The sequence below is a fragment of the Motacilla alba genome, chromosome 1, assembly GCF_015832195.1.
Source record: "Motacilla alba alba isolate MOTALB_02 chromosome 1, Motacilla_alba_V1.0_pri, whole genome shotgun sequence".
Taxonomy (NCBI): Eukaryota; Metazoa; Chordata; class Aves; order Passeriformes; family Motacillidae; genus Motacilla; species Motacilla alba.
The window spans coordinates 7,858,601-7,876,260 of NC_052016.1; the positions used below are offsets into that span (position 1 = coordinate 7,858,601).

A 17,660-nucleotide genomic window follows, 5' to 3' on the forward strand; every position below is an offset into this window, starting at 1 on the left:
CTTTCCACGAGCCTACCCCTCAACCCCAAATCTCTCTTCTCTCTTTTCTCATCAAAATCAAGAGAGAAATGCTTAACACCAAAATCACTCACAGCACTTAGGACGGGAAATTTAAACACTGCAGATTTTTAACAATTGGAAGAGGAAAACTTGCAAAGCAGAGGGTATGTATTTGTCACGTGGTGAAACCAGCTCTAGAAAGAGTTTTGAAACAATTCCAGCTCCTTCTCTTTTTTTTTTTTTTTTCCCAGGGTAGTAACATTTCTCTTTTACAAGCAATCTAGTTGTTAAAAAACACATGAAGACATGCCAATAAAATAATAATAATAAAAACATGCCAAGTTGTGCCCGGGTGTTTCACGTTCACTTCCCCCCCTCCCAAAAAGAGTTTTCTTATAACTAAAGAATGAGACAGAAGCAGCTAGAAATCTGTAATGGTTCCATTTATTAATACGTATATCACAAATACTCACAATATCAATGCATTCTCGTTGGCATGCTAGACAGAGGCATTATTAAAAAAGTCCTATTTTTTTTAAAAAGGTTTTAAACTTTTGCTTTCCCCCAAAAATATTTCATATGCCTGTTTATTTTTTTTTGCGATTTTTTTTTTTTGTGTCTGTGTGTGTGTTTTTATTTCGATTTGATTCAACAATGTACTTGGTGGCTGCAACCTCGATGCAAAAAAGAAAGGAAAAAAAAGAAAGAACAGGAAAAAAGTATGAAGGCCGCAGTACAGCACAGTTCAATTAGTTCATAGCTACGTAATAAAAATAAAGGGAGCAAAAATTTCTGCCTTCACAGTAAGCAACAACACAGCTTAATAACAGTATTACACAGGATCAGGTTCCGAGGCAAAATGCACTAGACAAAGCCTACTGGGATACGCACTAGGCATACAACACTGAGTAAGAATCAAAGATGTAGAAGAACATCAGGAATAACAGTTCCCTTCAAGCACAACATTTTAACATCATTTTCAAGTATCTTTACGTTATGTTACTGATTCCTTTGTTTTTGGGGAGAGGGGGACAGGCGCAGGGGAAGGGGGGAAAGGATGGAAACCTTAGTAAAGCAATAAACAAAACAAGAAATTAAGATAAAACCAAAAGAATATATATTTCATATACCGGTTTATATGAACGTGTGCAACACTTATTAACCATGGTGAAAGGCTAATTATGCCCTCCAGTCACTACATGCACAGCCCGATCAATGCTGTTAATGAGTTACCTTTGTTAACTTACGATGCAACTACTGTGTGACCAAGAACATACAGACGGTGCCGCCCTGGGCCGCGCCGCGGGGACGGGGGCTGCCTCTGGGGGCCGAGGGGACCCGGCCACTGCGGGTGGCACCGCGGAACTTCACAGAATGGGACACTACGCATGGGACAGTTGGGGAGTGGGGTGCGAGTGTGCGCGCGCACGGGCTTGCTCGTGGGGGTGTGCGTGCGTGCGTGCGTGCGTGCGAGAGACAGTGTGTGCTATAACATTCATGGCAGTCTTTCTCCAATTCTGCAGCTCCTGGTCTTCACACAGGCTCTGGACTTCACACTTCTTGAAAGACTGGAGATGAAAAAACCCAAAAAGAACAAAACAACAAACCAACAAGTGGGTTGCTTTGGTTGATATCGGCATTCACAGCAGGTGCTTTGCTTTCTCTTCCCAAGAAAACTGAAATGACGAAATTCAACTCTGCATTTCCCCACCCCTTTTATTTCTTCCCCACCACACACAAAATTGGCATGAAAATCCCAAAGCAAAGAAGCCCATGGGAAGGCTTAATTCTCAATGAACACGCTCAGGATGTATAACTTGCTTGCTGTCTTCAGCAGAAGCAGCACAGCCACAACAACACAGCAAGGCTTTTACAGTTTTACCACCTGGAAAATGGGAAAAGCTCACCTTGTTACACCATCTCATACTGGTTAGCAGTAATAAACCGGGACAGACAGCATGCCAGCAGCATCCCGATCAACTGTTCCAGACAAGACAGAGGCAGAACAGAATTTAAGTTAAATACATCAATGCACAGCATTGGTAAACATGTAGCTCATGTTCTGGAGTTATTATGCACAATGTATTTATGCCCTATTTTAAGGACTGCTCTAATTAGAAAAACAGCATTTAAATCTGTTGTCTTTCAGATCTTCCTCTGATTTTTGACATTTATTTGACAGACAGCATGCCTTTTTGGGATTTTTTAATCCCGTTGTCAATGTCTGGCCAAGCCAGATGTGGATGAATAAACTACTGGGGGTATCAGCTTGTTGCAGGCCGTGTTTCACTTGCTCCACGTGGATCCCTCACCACCACCCATCAGCCCTGAGAGCTGGTGCCTTTAACTTCTTTATCACTGTGCCAGGGAAAAACTTCCTGATGTCCCACAGTGGTTATGCTTCCTTTACAAGTGATGCAGCACTTGTAGAAATGAGCTCTGTAAATCTGGAAATAACTTTTTAAAAAGTCATTCACTATTCCCTTCGCTGTCACTCAGATTATTGAAAACAGATCCCAGGTTTCCACTCATCAATAAGCACTCAGTCTTTTCAGTGTTTTGTCTACTGCAGTTTCTTAGTGCTTCCTTCATGTGCCAACAGTGTTAATATGCTGTAAATAATTCAACCTCACTTTTCTCACTGGGGTTGGTCAATGAATTAACTCCTGAGCATATCCAGAACATGCCTAGGTATGACTGGCTGGCTGCTCATCCAGACTGGATCCTCCTATTTCACTCCCCAGGATTTTGTGTCCCTTCCCCTAGATCAGGCAGTGCTCGTTGTTGCCACAATCATCATCAAAACACACATCCTGTGTACCAGGCAACTGCTTGATTTGGGCTGGCACCAGCCCAGAGCAAGGCCAAGCCAGGGTTAACTCAAACCTGGATGAACTGTTTCCTGTCTCTAAGATGTCACAGTCCTTGTCGGGCCATCCTTCTTTTGTCAGAAATTTGTTCAGTTTCCTGTTTCAGTGTCCACCAGAGCTCTTCTGGGAATTTCAAAAGGGCACTGAGTCACATTTAAAAGCAGGTTGAACCCTCCTGTTCCCCACATGCACTCCCTGATTTTGGCACCAAGGATGACCCTGCCTTGGTTAGAACTAGATGTGGGGCACTGGTATCTATTCCTGACAAACTTCCAACAAAACCCAAAGCTACCAGGGTCCAGGGGCTGTGTTTTCAGTTGCCAAAATGACATGTGCACAGTGAAAACTCTCCTCAGCTCTTAAAAATCTCAGTTGATACCAAGAAGACATTTTAGCCACTTTGTTGGCTTTTCTACTCATCACTGGGAGGATGATTTAATCAATTTCTGAAGGTGTTGCTGAAAACCAACCACATTCTACAGGTTACATGACACTCCTGCAGCTGACTCATGCACTGTTTCTTTAGCTCAGTTGAATTTTGGAGAATGATATTTCTGGTTTGGACAGTGCTGTGTATTTCTCCATGCTCTTGACAGGCTGAACAGATTGAGTGCCTCTGTGTGGCCCTGTCCCACCTCCTTCACTGTCACTTTTCTGTGTTTCTGGTGACTTTCAGTCTTTCTTCACCTTCCTTGGCTGGACTCAGAAGTTACTTCTTTGCCTTACTGCATTTTTAAGTAAGACGAACTTTGGAGTGTACTTGATCCAAATTATTTTCCCTGAGCAAATTCCAGCCCAGACCCAAATCAATTCCTCTCTACTATGGCCAAGAATGTACATTGCAGTTGTTTATTTTTCCCCACCACAAGCACCCAGATTACAGCCAGTGTTCTTCTCGACCACAATCTGCTGCTTGGATCAGGTTTCCAAGGGGAAAGATGCTGTGGACTCTAGAAATAGGAAACCACAGGCTTTTCTTTCCCCCTTCAACTGGAGCAGACTTCCCCAGATACCTTTAATTAGGGATTCTCCTGTTCTGTGTAGGCTGTGACTCTAATAATCAGCGTGTCTAAACTTTGTAGCATCTGCAGGCATTTAATGGTGTTTTGTTTTACTCAGCTCACTCCTAAGACAAGTGGCAGGTTACTCATGAATCTATCTCCATGATCTTTGGCCCACTTATTGATTCTTGGCTCTGACCTTAGGCTGGTTTAGGCATTTAAGTGGTCATAGTGACATAATGTCTAACTCTGTATTTCAAAAATAATGGCATGCATGTCAAGCCATTGCACACACATTTTAATCAGCATTTCTAAGTATTACCAGGACATAACAGAGCTATAATGAATATCCTAGAAATACTTTGAATGCATATAAAAACATGTGCTTTTTGATGTGTTGACTTCCACATTTAACCACAAGAGCACTGTTCCCCCTGTAGCCAAAAAGAGGCAATATTGTACTGAGCTACTCAATTTTCTTCACGGTGCTCCTTCATTACAGGCAGAACTGGAGTCCTCTGCTTTTCAGTCAGGCTAAAGGCTCCCAGACTGCAGCACAAATCAGCACTCTGCACCCTGCCTTGCTCTCTGCATTTGTTCCATCACTTGCCTCCTCTGCTCTTCAGGCAGGAGGAAGCTCCTTATCCCATTGTGCACCAGGTTCCTGCAGCTCCTTTGAAAAACCAGAAGAATTGGCGTTAAAGGATTCCCACAAAGAAACTGCTGCTGGGAGCTGCATTCATTTCCCTGCACTCCCATTGCCTCTCAAATGCCCCATCTCAACTTTCATCCACTTATTCATTTATTTGATTTTAGTCTCTTGATTTTTGAGTGCTAAGTTGTCAGACTTGGTTCTGCATTTGTCTTCTCTCTTACTTTTTTCTTTTCTTCCCCTTTTTCCCTAAGATTATCTTGGTCTTCTGAGCTATTATATAGCAAGCAGAGAGTTTTCCATACCATGTTTCTGCCACAGGAAACTCGAAAATGCTGACAAATTCTTTGGTTTAGACAAATGGGAAACCCACACCCCTCAGGTGTGTCTCCTGGACTACCATCCTGTTGGCCACAGGTCATTCCAGCAAGCAGAATGCAGTGAATTTCTCATGGTTTCTAGGAGCAATCTCAGGCACATCTTAGTTCTGGCCATTGAAAACCATCCCCAGCATGTTTTGTAGCAGTCTTCTCCCTCCTGTACACATAATAACTGACTTTTTAATACACTTATTCTGTAGGAGTTACCACTGACTGGAAACTGTTCTGCGTGACATATTTATTACACCTTATTATACTGAAGAGAAAGAAACTGAATTGCAATTAGAATTTCCATTTTATTTTGGTTTTGGTATTATCACCATTTTTCATTCTTTGGGAGAATTTCTATAAATAGAAATGTGCTGAACTAACTTGGGATTCATCAACACATCAGGTAAGCCCAAAACTGGGGGAGGGTTTAACCCATCAGGAATAATTTTTTAGCTCAATACCTTGTCATATTCTCAAAATGCAAATCTCCAAACGCGCAAACACGCAAGTTCTCTGGCTCTATTTTAAAAGAGAGAATTTTCTGTGTCACATGTCACTTATTTAAGTCAGCCTCCTGTGCTGTGCCTCTGCCACAGGCCCTGCCTCCACACTGAATCCACTGTGATTAGCCTTCAGAAACAGCCCAGTCTTAGACCAGATTTCCAGTCACATACTGGATGCTGATGTGGATCCCACTCCCTCACCCCTGAGCCGGTCCCAGCCTCCCTGTGCTCAGGGAGGAGCTGGAGCAGACAAGGTGGGTGATGTCTGCTCCAGACCCACATCCACCCCCAGGCAGAGCTGCCCACACTAATGCTGGCAGTAAAGAGGGCAGGTGGGTGTTGCACAGCAGAGAGGGTCCATGGCTGCATGGGAATTTATCTCAGAATGATGGGACCTGTGTCTGCCCAACAACTGGTTTGGAGCAGGTGGAGAGCACCTGGTTTTCAGCCCTTCAGCACAAAGGGAATAATGAGAACATTGCAATGAGCCTCCCCTACTCACAATCTATAAACCCCTCCAGACAGTGCCTCTTGCATTCCTTAAGCCAATGCCTGCACTGTAGTTTTATCTAGGCACAGCTCTCCATCATCTGTGCAGTTTGCATAATTTTATTCTCTGTTGGGCACAACACAGCAATAATTTTTCTGCTCTGAAGAGCACCTGCTAAATGGAAATTATTCCAGCTGGAAGTGAACATTGGCATCCAAGTCCAAAAACCATCAAGTTTTATTTTATTGTTATTATTTCAAACCCGAGGAGCAGATCAGACAAGGTCAGCAACACAGTGTTTTTTATAAGAACTCTTGACTCTGATGGGGAGGTCTGTGCCAGGCCTGTAAGATTTGCAATGCCATTACACCAACTTTCCCTGTTTCTGGGCATCAGCACATTCCCCACGCTAGTCAACACCTAACAAATCACATGAAGGAAAGGCCCTTGAGCATGCTTTACCATAGAAGAGCAACATGATTTAATTTGTCTTTTATTTACATTAAACCTATTCTCAATAGGAACAACAAAACCTCACCTGCAGCTGGAGCCCTGCCTGGCATTACTGCCAGCCACCTTGACCTGAAATCAATTTGTAAACACTGTCCCTAATTGGGCCCAGCAAAACAGATTACTCAGTAAATTACAACTGGCCACCTTCTATTCTTCAGAGCCTGGGAGAGCTGCGTTTTTCCCCTCTGCAGCCTCTCTCCTCTTTTTTGGAAGTCTGCTAACACCCCAAGCAGCTGGGTATGTCCTCACAGTGCCAGAGCCTAGTGCCTGCTCTGGGGAGTGACATCCCCACCTGGCAGCAGGGCTCCTGGTGCCACCAGCAGTGTGAGATGCCAACTCCACACCAAAACACATCTCATTTTTCCCCTCAGTCACAGGGACAAAGTGCCTTGCAGCCTGCCATGAAACACCCATTAAATGCTTTCAGGCAGTATTGGTCCTGACTTTTTCCCCCAGCAGCATATTTTACAATTAGACAAGTCTCATTTTTCTTTTGGATAGCTTTACAGGAGGCATTTAAAAAGATGCTTTACAGCCTTCTGGCTATCTAGAACCCGAGCCTTGAGTCCTATAGCAGCAATCAAGCCATAATCAAGGCTGGAGAAGAATATCAATGCTGTCAATTCAGCAAGAATTAGAATAGCCTATTACAAAAAACCCTGACCTCCCCTTGCCCTGCACAAACAGCTCCAGATTGTTCACCTTTTCTGGATCCCTGACATGCAGGGACATGCCCTGGGCAGCTGCTGTTGTGATGAACCAACATTTCCACCCACCCCAAACCACAGGCTGCTCACATCCAACACCTTGGCTACAGGGCATCAGGCTCCCAGACATGCCCAAGGCAGGGCAGTCAGCCAGTCTGAGCCCAGACAATTTTAGGGCTCCCTCAGGCTGTGTGCATGCTGATGGAGAGGATGTGGGGACATTTCCCACATGGCTTGGGGACAGTTTTGAATTGTGCATATTTCCCCTTCTCTAAGTTTTGCACGTTTCCAGTAGAGTCCTTGCTGTGACACACGAAGTGACTGGTATAAAGGAGCATCTTGTTGAAAGATGCAGGTGTTTTCCTGCCCCTTCTTGATCAGAACAATCTGACCAGAGCTATACTTTCCCCAGTTCCTATCTATATAAATGCAGTTTTGATATCATGCAGCAGAAAACCCCTGCCTAGCTGTCCTCTTGTCGCTCTCGTGCCACACTGCTTTTGGTGCAGACAAGGAGTTGGTTTAACAATCTGATTTTGGTAGACTTAACATTTCTCACTGTTCAGTGCTAAAGGGAAAAGAAATAGAATTGGTCACAAAGTGTCCTCTCCAGGCTCCAGGTCCAGAATGGGGAGGCCTGAGGGTGCACTCCTTTGAATTCTTGAGTCCTTTAAGAACAAATAAGAGTGCTTAGAAGATAGAAGCCTACCCAAACAATGGATAAGCTATTTGTCTTCTTAGCGTTTATGCTCCATTTAAGCCAATGTTTTATTGGGTTAACCTCTATTTGACCCAGTGCAGGGACAAGTTGTTTTCCTTGAGCTAGTCATTAGCTCAACCGTAACTGATATTCCCAAGGAGAAACTTCATTTAAGTTGAAAAAAAGAAAATCAATGAACAGATGACCTCAGGACTAATGAGCATGCTGAGTTCAGTCCCTTTCCATAATCCTTCCTTCCTTGAAGTCCAGGTAAAGAAAAAGAGGGGAAAAGAAAAGGGGGGAAGGGGAGTGTTTATGCACTTACCTGTGAGAATGCGATCCCAAAAGCCACTCCAGCTATGATTCCCATATTTGTCTCCATAAAACTGGTCACCAAGTCATAACAGCCCTGGAAAACAAACATCATCATTCTTTGTACTGACCTTCCCTGCCATGAATGCACACATACAAATTTCTCATTTAGAATGAACTCTGGCCAGACAATATTTCTGCTGTAATTTCCAACAGTGTCACCTTTTTTTAAAAATAGCAATTCTGAGTGAATGATGTGGAGTTGTGGCAAAACCAATTACTTTTAGAAACAAACGCATTTCAATGCATTTCAACCTTTAAAATCTAAATGTGATGTTGCACTCATTTTTATGGGTCTTTTTAAAGAAAGTCAGTTGAAAAACAATATAGCTTTGACCTGAAACCAAACCAGTAACAATACACTGATGTTATAATACAGTACAGATGTCAAAAATGAATAAATGATGCTGATTTCCTAATACTCTAGATGTTTAATAAAGTGTCCCTTGAGGCATTCTGCTTGCCTTTACCCATCAAAGGACACCAGGCAAGGCACTGAACAGCATGTAACTTTAGACCATGTAACAAAGTTACCAAGGGTTTTGTATGAATTTTCTTGGTTTATTTGCCCTTGGACATAAAATTCCCTGTCCTGCTCCCCAAACTGAATTTTCTCTCTGCTGAATTTCTTTCTCAGGCCTCAATTCACAGCTGAGCCTGGGGCCAGAGGATTCATGTACAATATCTGCCCTTCTCTTGGATAGACTTTTTTGAGATGTTCCCCCTCAGTATTATAAGGTTTGCCAAGTTTCTCCCCTCACCTATTTGACCCCCCAAAAAAGCATTTTAAGTTATCTCCTACTTTGTGGTGCCTAATTTAATCTAAACATGTGACTTGATATGTGAAGAAAAAAAGATGGCACCAAAACCACTACACATCTGTTTTTTCTTTCATTGTTAACCCATCTGTCTCCACAATCCAAAGTCACTTCTCAGCCCCTTTTGCCACCTTCCTCAAATGACCAACACTCTGGCTTAAGGCCAGTCTTGAGGAGTTTTATACATTATAGCTTTATCTACTTGATCAGAAATTGGAAAACTCAGAAATAATAGTGAGTTGCCTTTCCCAGCTTGGACTCCTGTCCCATAAGAGAGAAGTGTCTCCACATTTCACCCACATCCACATGCCCCTCATTCTGTAAGCACTGTAGGAACTCTTGATGGCCTCACAGCATCAGGTGCTTGTAAAAAATAACAGTGAGAAGGACAAACAATGTTCTTTATTTCAGACAGGCCATTCATTAAATAAATTGTACCATTTCTTTAACTTCTTTTATAACATCACAAGACATTTAATCCTGAGAGTAATGAAGTGCTGAACCTAATAGTAGCTGAGGACCAGCACAGCTGGTCCTGATTAATTTCTGAAATGTTTATGTGTACATATCAACTATGTTTTACCACAGACAGTAAGTCTGATTCAAGCTTGTTTATTTAACCCATCAAGCAACTATAGTTTGCGTGTCTTACATGTTACACAATGAGATTAGATTTCTCAAGCAGCATTTTCATTCTGTCTGACATGGCTTAATGCTCTCCCAGCTCTTCTGAAGCCAATTCTGTTGAAGAGCCTTCAAGAGATGCAACACCGAAGCACAGTGGTAATTTGACAAGAAGATCTTGTCAACAAAACATGCAATGGCAGAGTTTTGATCACCCTTCTCACTTGAAGAATCTGTTTTCCCAAGCCACAATAATCTGTTTTCTGAAGAACATGGCTTACGTATGGCTCACTTCTTACTGTGCATGGGCTGAGAGTGCAAGCAGCACCCACTGGTGCATTACAGGACAGAAGTGTGTGAAGCCCTGTGTGAGCACCTCTGGGTGCTGATCAGAGATCCAGAGCACAGAAGGGACAGTTTACAAAGGACCTGATCTTTCTTGACTCCATGCATCTGTTCCTTTCTTAAGATTTTAGTGAGAAATAGCTCTTGAGGTTTCTTGGTAAAGAACTGTGATTAAAAGCACTAGATGAACATTAATTAGCTAATCCTAATGACAGCCCTTAAAGTTAGGTATTAGTGCTGTCTGAGATGAAGAAACAGAGAGCCTAAATAATTAACCCAAGGTCACTAAGCAAGCTAGGGTCAGAACTGGCAAAGAAAATCCAGGAATGCTGTCTTTTAGGCCTGTAATTATATTATTAGTTTAATCCTCTTTGGTTAATTCATCATTAGTCCTCAGAAACTGCTAGTAATTTGATAAGCTCATAGTGAACTCGTTTTTCTGATAGTTTTGCAAGATCCACCAAAAGATGTAATCCAAATATAGTTGTCCACAGGCATGGTGAGAAGGGTCTTCCACAACACAGGGAATAAATATTTTCCTTTTTCTCCTACACTCAGAGAGCAAAGGGCCTGTTTCAAAGTCGAGCAAGGGGCTTGGGTCGGAGGCAATGATGTTTGGTTCTATCTGAAGTGAAAGAATGGGGCCAAACAACATTTTCTCCTTCTTGCTTTTTATTCCCATGCACATTTCAGAAGCATCTCACTTCGCTCAAATGTCTGGGACAACTCCAAGATCTCACAACTGCTGAACAGAAATCTGTAACTTTTGATTTTCAATGGCCATGTCAGAAAATGAGACAAAACCACATGAACTTCCAAACATCTACATTTCCTCTAGGTAATTAAATCAAGTAATTACTTCAGCTATTTCCTGAGGAATCAGCAGTCCTTTTCTGTTAGGTGACTTGTGCATTTGACAGGAGAGCAAGGAGCAAGAATGGCTGGAAATGTGTTACTAGCCCTGGCCTAGCACCCACTGATCCCTCAGTCACTTCCTACAATTCAGCAGGCATCCCGTGCCACAAGGAACTCCAAAGTGGACAGGGATTTCCCTGAGCAGGCAGAGCAAGCCTGGCACTCGGGGGAAACACAGATCAGTGCTGGGAGTGCCCATGGTACCTAAATGCAGCCAGGAAAGGTTTGGAGTGCATGGCTGTGCTGAACTGCAAAGCTGGTGCAACACCAGCCACAGAAAGCTCTCCTGCTGGGAAGGGGAGCAGAAGCAGAGGCTCAGGGTGGGCTGCCCAGGAGGCACCACTCCTGCTGGGGGTGCTAGCTGGACTGCACATGCCCTATGTCCACCCTGCCTCTCACCTTCCCTTGTACAAAAACATCAAGTCAGTACAAGTTCACGAGGAGCAACTGAACAGAGTGGTTCACCCTCCATGCTCACGCAAGGTTACTCTGCTGGGGGTGACTGTGAGTTACTCAACCAATGGACACCTCCAACGTTCCACACATCTGCAACAAGCGGCTCTCATTAAGCCATTGCAAAAAAAGAGAGAAAGGCTTAGTGGAAAATAATCCTCTAGCATCCCTTTTACAATACATGCCAGAAAATGTTGTCTACTTGACTGGTTTTCAAAGATGTTTCAGGCTGTGCTCAGCCACCAGTCCAACCTTCTGAGTCACAGGTGACTGAGGTGAAAAAGACAGAAACAGAAGAGACAGAGGCATTTCCATATTTCCCCTGTTGTCCTCAGGACTTCTATTTATTTTTAAAATAGATCTCTGAAAATAAAAACAGAAAAGAAAATAATCCTTATGTCTGACTAAGCTGTGCTGCTACTTAGAATGGTGATTCAGCCACAATATCATTCCTCTTACCAACAAACGATTCCCTCTCTTGCAAATCTCAAGTGAGAAAGAATTGATGAAACACTGGCACTTGAAGCAATAACTTGAGTAGCACTTCTTCAGCACAATGTCTAATGCATAGATGCTGCATTGTTTTTTCTTTATTCTTCCCGTTCTTAGCATTTTCTGTATTTTTATTTTCTAATTATTAATTTTCTTCCTGTTCTCCCTACTTGCTTTCTGAACCCTATTTCTGTCTTCCCAGCCCTCTCCTCCAGGTGACCCCAGGGAAAGGGTCACTTTGGCTGGGCTGTGCTTGCAGCCCTACATCTTCAAAGATTTTAACTCGCAATAAATGTACCCACCAACCACAACATTTACTGTCAATCACCTGTGTTTCCTCAGAACTGCTGTGTCTGGGATTGGATTTCAGAAAGGCCAGCTCAAAGAAAATGAAGCAAGTGCAGGACCAAGCCCATCCTTACCATCACTCCAGCCTTACTTGCACATTATCAACCAACCCTTTGCAATGAAATGCAACTGCAAGCAGGCACACACTCCACCGGGGTGCTGGGTGGTGTCACAAGTGCCTCTGGCACAGGGTTACTGGTACCTTCTGGTTTACTTTAGTGGCAGCCACGGTCATGTTGCGCAGATCCTGAGTGTTGCAGTCACTGGAGTTCATGCAACAGCTCGTAGGGATGCCGTGCTTGAAGAAGTAAGGGCTGGTGCTCCAGTTGGTGTAGCTCTGAATGCCACAGCAGCTCAGCTGGGAGGGACGAGAGGCAGGTTTAAAACACACAAGCAAACAAAACAGAATTAAAACTAGAACAGAATCATCTCAGCCCACTTCATAAGCTCATAATCAAAATAATGACAGGGCACCTCAAGTTTTGAAAAGCAGATACCACCCCTGCCCCATTAATTACAAAAGTACCAGGGATGTAACTTACAGAACATGGGAGCACATGACCTACCAAAAGAACTATTCTACTATGAACATAACTATTATTTGTAACATTTCACAAAGGTCCAGCCATAAACCCATTTTTCTTAGTTGACAGTCTGTTGGAGGTTTTTTTTGGTTTATTTTTTTTACTTTTTTATTTGATTAAAGATGACCCTGTAAATTGAAGACCTCAAAGCATTACACAGAATTACATGTAACACATAGAGGTTCAAACTAGTACAAATCAATAAAGTGAAGCCTCTCTAACTCACCAAAATAATTTCTAGGACAATTTACTAAGCTATGAATAGAAAGAGACCATATGTTCACAGGGTGTATCTAGGAAGTCAGCTAGAAAACCCTAAATTGGGAAGGATGTTCTGATTTAGATCCTAAGCTAGAAGTCAGAGACTCTAAAGTATGGAGTATGTGCTCATTTTTCTGCATGGAAAGGGCTAATAAATGCAGTTCCTGTAAAGAGAGAACTATGAATGAAATTTACATTCTGTACATTCTACAACAGAAACACCGAAAAACTACTCAGAACTATTTCATCTGGTCAACTCCAAGGAATCAAAAATTTAAAATACAGGTTAACATTATGCAAACTGACAATTTGACAGCAGGATATACCCAGTTTGGAGCACTGCAGTAATCTGCTAACCAGGAGAAGCCAGGTTAGAGTACAGTTACAACCATGCTGAAGGGTCCAACACAAGAGCTGTAATTTCTAAAGGTCTGGAAGTCATCAGTACAATTACACTGACATTTCAGCCACTCATTGAGTCACAATCATATGGAAAGGAAATTGGCTCATGGAATGTATTGCAAACTGAAGGAACAGCTTCTTGCTATGGCAGAGCTTCCAGGGGGAATTTAAACGTGAATTTTATCACTCTGTGTTGTAGCAGGTGGACTTGGTCTCTTGTGGGTGGGATTCACAACTGGTTTGGCTGTGCTGTGGCATTCGCTCCTGCCCTGTGTCCTGCTGGAATGCAAAGCAATTCCCCACTGCCCTGCTACCACCCCTGAAGGTCAGAGAGGCTCTTCTGCACCAAGCTCCTACTCCATCCCTCCAGCACAGCTTTCACTGCCAATCTCAGCAGTTCTCCCCTCCATTTTCCTCTGGGGAAAAGATACCCAGTTTTTCTCCTTAACTCACCAGGTCTCCTTTGCCAGCCTCTCACTGTACTTGTGAAGAGATCTGCTGCAGTTTATCAGTGATGCAGGACACAAGATTATAAAACCCTGTCTCATCCAGCTCAAATTTAAATCAATCTATGATCTTATTGGCAATTTCCCTTAGGAACAAGGTGTGTTCTTTAGGAATAGACCTGCCCCATAAACCTAGTTCAAGATCTGGGACCAACAACAAGCCAGCGGGAGAGGCCTTGCCTTTATCAGACAGCTTTTTCACTAAAATTTAGGAATCCTGGGCAAGCATTTCAGCTGAAATACTTTTCCTTTAGATCAGTTTGCCAGCCTCTATTTTGCTTGCAAATTACAGCTTGCAGATTGAGCCATCAAAACTTCACACTCTGGGATTAAATCCGTGCTTTCCCTATTGACTGATTTTTGGTACCCAGTTTTAGACTTACACTTTCCTGTACGTTATCCACTGCATGGCTCCGCTCATCGTTCTTGTTGTAGTTCTGGATTGCTTCAGTGTATGTCCTAAGGAAAGTATCCTTGATCTGTGAGGGTGAGGGGAAAAAAACAGCCCACATGAGCAACAAGAAGCACAACATCTGAAGCAGTTTTTGCAGGATGCAAATTTCCTAACAAGACACCCAAACTAGCCCTTCCCAGTTGTTTTTAAGGGTGTTTTTAGAGCTGGCTAAGCTCCCTCTTAACTGTCAGGAATAATTTATGCCATTTTTGCATTGGGATATCAGACACAGAAACAAGACTACCCCAGCAAACTGATATGTTTACAAAAAATACTGTAAAATGACTTAACCTATCAAAAAGGTATGGTTTTATGCTTTTCCCCCAAAACACTTTGTTCCAGCACTAAGTCTGAAGGAGACTGCATGCTTCTCCCTGCTCCTGGATGCCAGGTGGGAGCCAAAGCTTGTGCAAACACCCTGGGGACACAAGCCAATGGCACCAAAGACATGAATCTCCTGACCAGGCACCCCCAGCACCAAAAGGATTTGGGTAAGGAACAAGAGGTCCCTCAGCAGGAAAATGCCAGGCTCATCATCAGGAACGGCACTCTGGGTGGGAAAGGGGCTGGGAAGCAGACGATGTGAGCAACCCACATGGCTGTGGCCTTCACAAGAGACTGCCTCTCTCAAAAGGGAGCAGTCTGACACTGGGGCTGCTGCAGGGTAGATGGGATGAAATGGGAATCCTCAGCCAGTGGACAGGCACCTCAGGACCTCATTAAAAACTATCTACTGCTTGTAAGGGTGAGCAGCAGAAAACTCTATAGCAATGGAAATGTCATGTCAAAAGAGGAGACTGGAAAACCAGCTCATACAAAAAGAAGAGACAAGGAGGGTCTCTGGGGCTGCTCTGGTTCAGCACCAGTGGCATGTAGGTCCATGGACTTACAGCCAGAGATAGACCTGATTACAGTGGATAAAGCAGGAGTGTTACTACAAATCTAGACCATCACGCTTTTTTAAAGCTTCTTCCTGTCCCAGTTTGCTCCCTCACTCTACTTCTAATCTCTCCTTATTCTCAAGATAGAAATGAAATCCCATCCCACTCCCTCCCCACCCCCTCTCTCCCCCCTCCCCCACAAGAAAAAAAAGATTTACAAAACAGCAAGTCTGGTATGATGCAGAAATTTTCTCTGCCTTACACAAACCAGCGCTTGCCTGGCTGAAAAAGCTGCGTTTAAGAAAAGCATTTAATCTATTTTGCAGCCCTCAGCATATGCAAAAGAGTAAAGAAGATCTTCCACGGTGGACACACAAAACCTGATAGCTCCAGAGTAAATCACCAGGCAGCTGAGGGCAAGAGCTTTGGCTAAATCCCTTCATTTGGAATGGCACTGGTTTTTAGGAGCTGTACAAGTTGTTGTTGCACACCAGCCCCATGCCTGGAGATGTGCTGGAGCCGCCGAGCCCAGCACCCTGCATGTTCTCCATGCTCCAGGGAACTGCTCAGGAGCTCCTGCCCAGCTGCAAACATTTCCACCTACCACCTTCCAGCTCAGCACATTTCCACCTACCTCATGGCGAAAGACAAACCCTGAAATGCCAGCCACTAGCTCAGCCAGGAACACCAGGGACAAGAACATGGCATACTGAAAAGGCAGGAGGCAAGAGAAGTCAGAGCATGACAGGCTTTTGTCTCAGCACAGATATTATCACATGAAATGGAACTTTCCCCTCTAGGCACCCTTCAAAGATGTTAAGAAACCAAAGGTCTTTTGGAGGAGATCCACAGGTTATGACCTGAATGTAATACATGTGTTTATACAACTCACAACTGATATATATTGCTTAATTACTGGCTTTTCTGACATTTCTGTTCCCACGTTTCTCAGCATTCTTATATAAATTAAAATACACTCACATGCCAGAGGTGAATCCAAGTCACTCAGCTTTTGATCTTGCAATAAGGAACACAAACAGACCCTTCCTGTTTGCATGGTGCTCTGCTAAGGTCAATAGGCTTCCCCAGGTGTTTTGGTTTGTGTTTATCTAGCTCACTGCCAGATTGGGATTTGCTGCCTGGTTCCTGAAGTTTCTCCAATGAATGAACTGAAGCATTGCCTTCACTGGAAATATTCTCACAGTAACACTAGACATACGCTCCAAATACTTTGCTGAGCCAAGGTCCATATTTGGCTTTAGGTGCAGCATTTGGATCAGGAGCTAAATAAACCTTGAAAACAGTGCTTTCAGTGTAGGTACTCACCAAGTACTAAAAATATATTTAGGCAGAAATAAAGAAGGTAAAGAAAAATTGCAAAGTGGGATAGTAAAATTTGAAGTTGGGGCTTAATCTTCTGGAGGAAAAATTACCTTTTTACTCCACCTGCTAAGTAACAGTTAATTAAGAAAGGAAATATTTTAAATTAAATTCAGTCCTAGTAGGATTTAGTGGAGAAAAGAAAACTTAGTTTTCATGAAAGGTTATTGGGAAAGGAGCACAACAGTGAAAGCAGAACTAGAAAAAAAAAGTGTCCAATTAATGCAGCTGTCAAAACACTGTCTGTTCAGGAGAGAAAAGATGTTTAGAAATATTTCTTAGACATAAAATGAAAATAAACCCATGAGCTTGGAACAGCATGTGCTAGTGTTAGTGGCATAGCTTTAAGAAAGTTATGGAGCAGCTAGCAGAGCCTGATTTCCTATGGATTTATACCATCATTCACCTTTATCCCTTTCCCATCTGGACTGCAGTGACTCCAGCAAGCCTCTGCACATGCCCTGACAGCCCATCACCAGCAAGAGACAGCAGTGAGGTTCTTGCCAGCTGGCCACCAGCTGATGGAATTGCAGCTGCTACCTCTCCCCCTCCCTGCCATCATTTGAGGAAATTAACTCCCTTTAACATGTCCTTGCTTTTTAAAAATGCAGTTAAAACTGGAAAAAAAAAATAATCCCATCTCCTTAGAAAACCAGTCCCAAAATACTGCAGCAGGAGATGCATTGTACTGTCAAGACCTGTCTCACTAGTTCAGTGCTTCACAAGTGCTGTTTCCACCCTTCAAACCATTGCACATACAGCATTTTGCTCCTCAATATGCCTAGAAACACAGTTTATCATGTAAGTTTGTGTAACCTGTAGTTATTTTAAATTTTAAGGTAGGCTGGAAAACTTAGAACAGAGAAACTCATATAGAGGGACAGCAGCTTCCCCTCTGCTCAGTGCACCTCGAGCCCCTGCTGCTTTTGAGGTGAGGCCAAACACACCATAAATGCTCTGCTTTCTGGGTTGAATTGTTCTATCCTAGTGAATGTTAGGAGAAAAAGAAGGGCTGGCA

At 43.2% G+C, this 17,660-nt stretch overlaps 1 protein-coding gene across 1 annotated transcript in view; it reads right to left on the reverse strand.

Annotated features, from left to right (window-relative positions):
* Positions 1 to 424: 424 nt before the first annotated feature.
* TSPAN7 (tetraspanin 7) overlaps positions 425 to 17,660 on the reverse strand; it is an 85,919-nt gene continuing 68,683 nt past the window's right edge. The window contains exons 3-8 of the mRNA XM_038129450.1: positions 15,897 to 15,971; positions 14,311 to 14,406; positions 12,377 to 12,532; positions 8,133 to 8,216; positions 1,908 to 1,980; positions 425 to 1,568 (exon numbers count right to left, since the gene is read on the reverse strand). Coding sequence (XP_037985378.1) covers positions 1,912 to 1,980; positions 8,133 to 8,216; positions 12,377 to 12,532; positions 14,311 to 14,406; positions 15,897 to 15,971 — 480 coding nt within the window. The 3' untranslated portion in view covers positions 425 to 1,568; positions 1,908 to 1,911. The remainder of the gene's footprint in view (positions 1,569 to 1,907; positions 1,981 to 8,132; positions 8,217 to 12,376; positions 12,533 to 14,310; positions 14,407 to 15,896; positions 15,972 to 17,660) is intronic.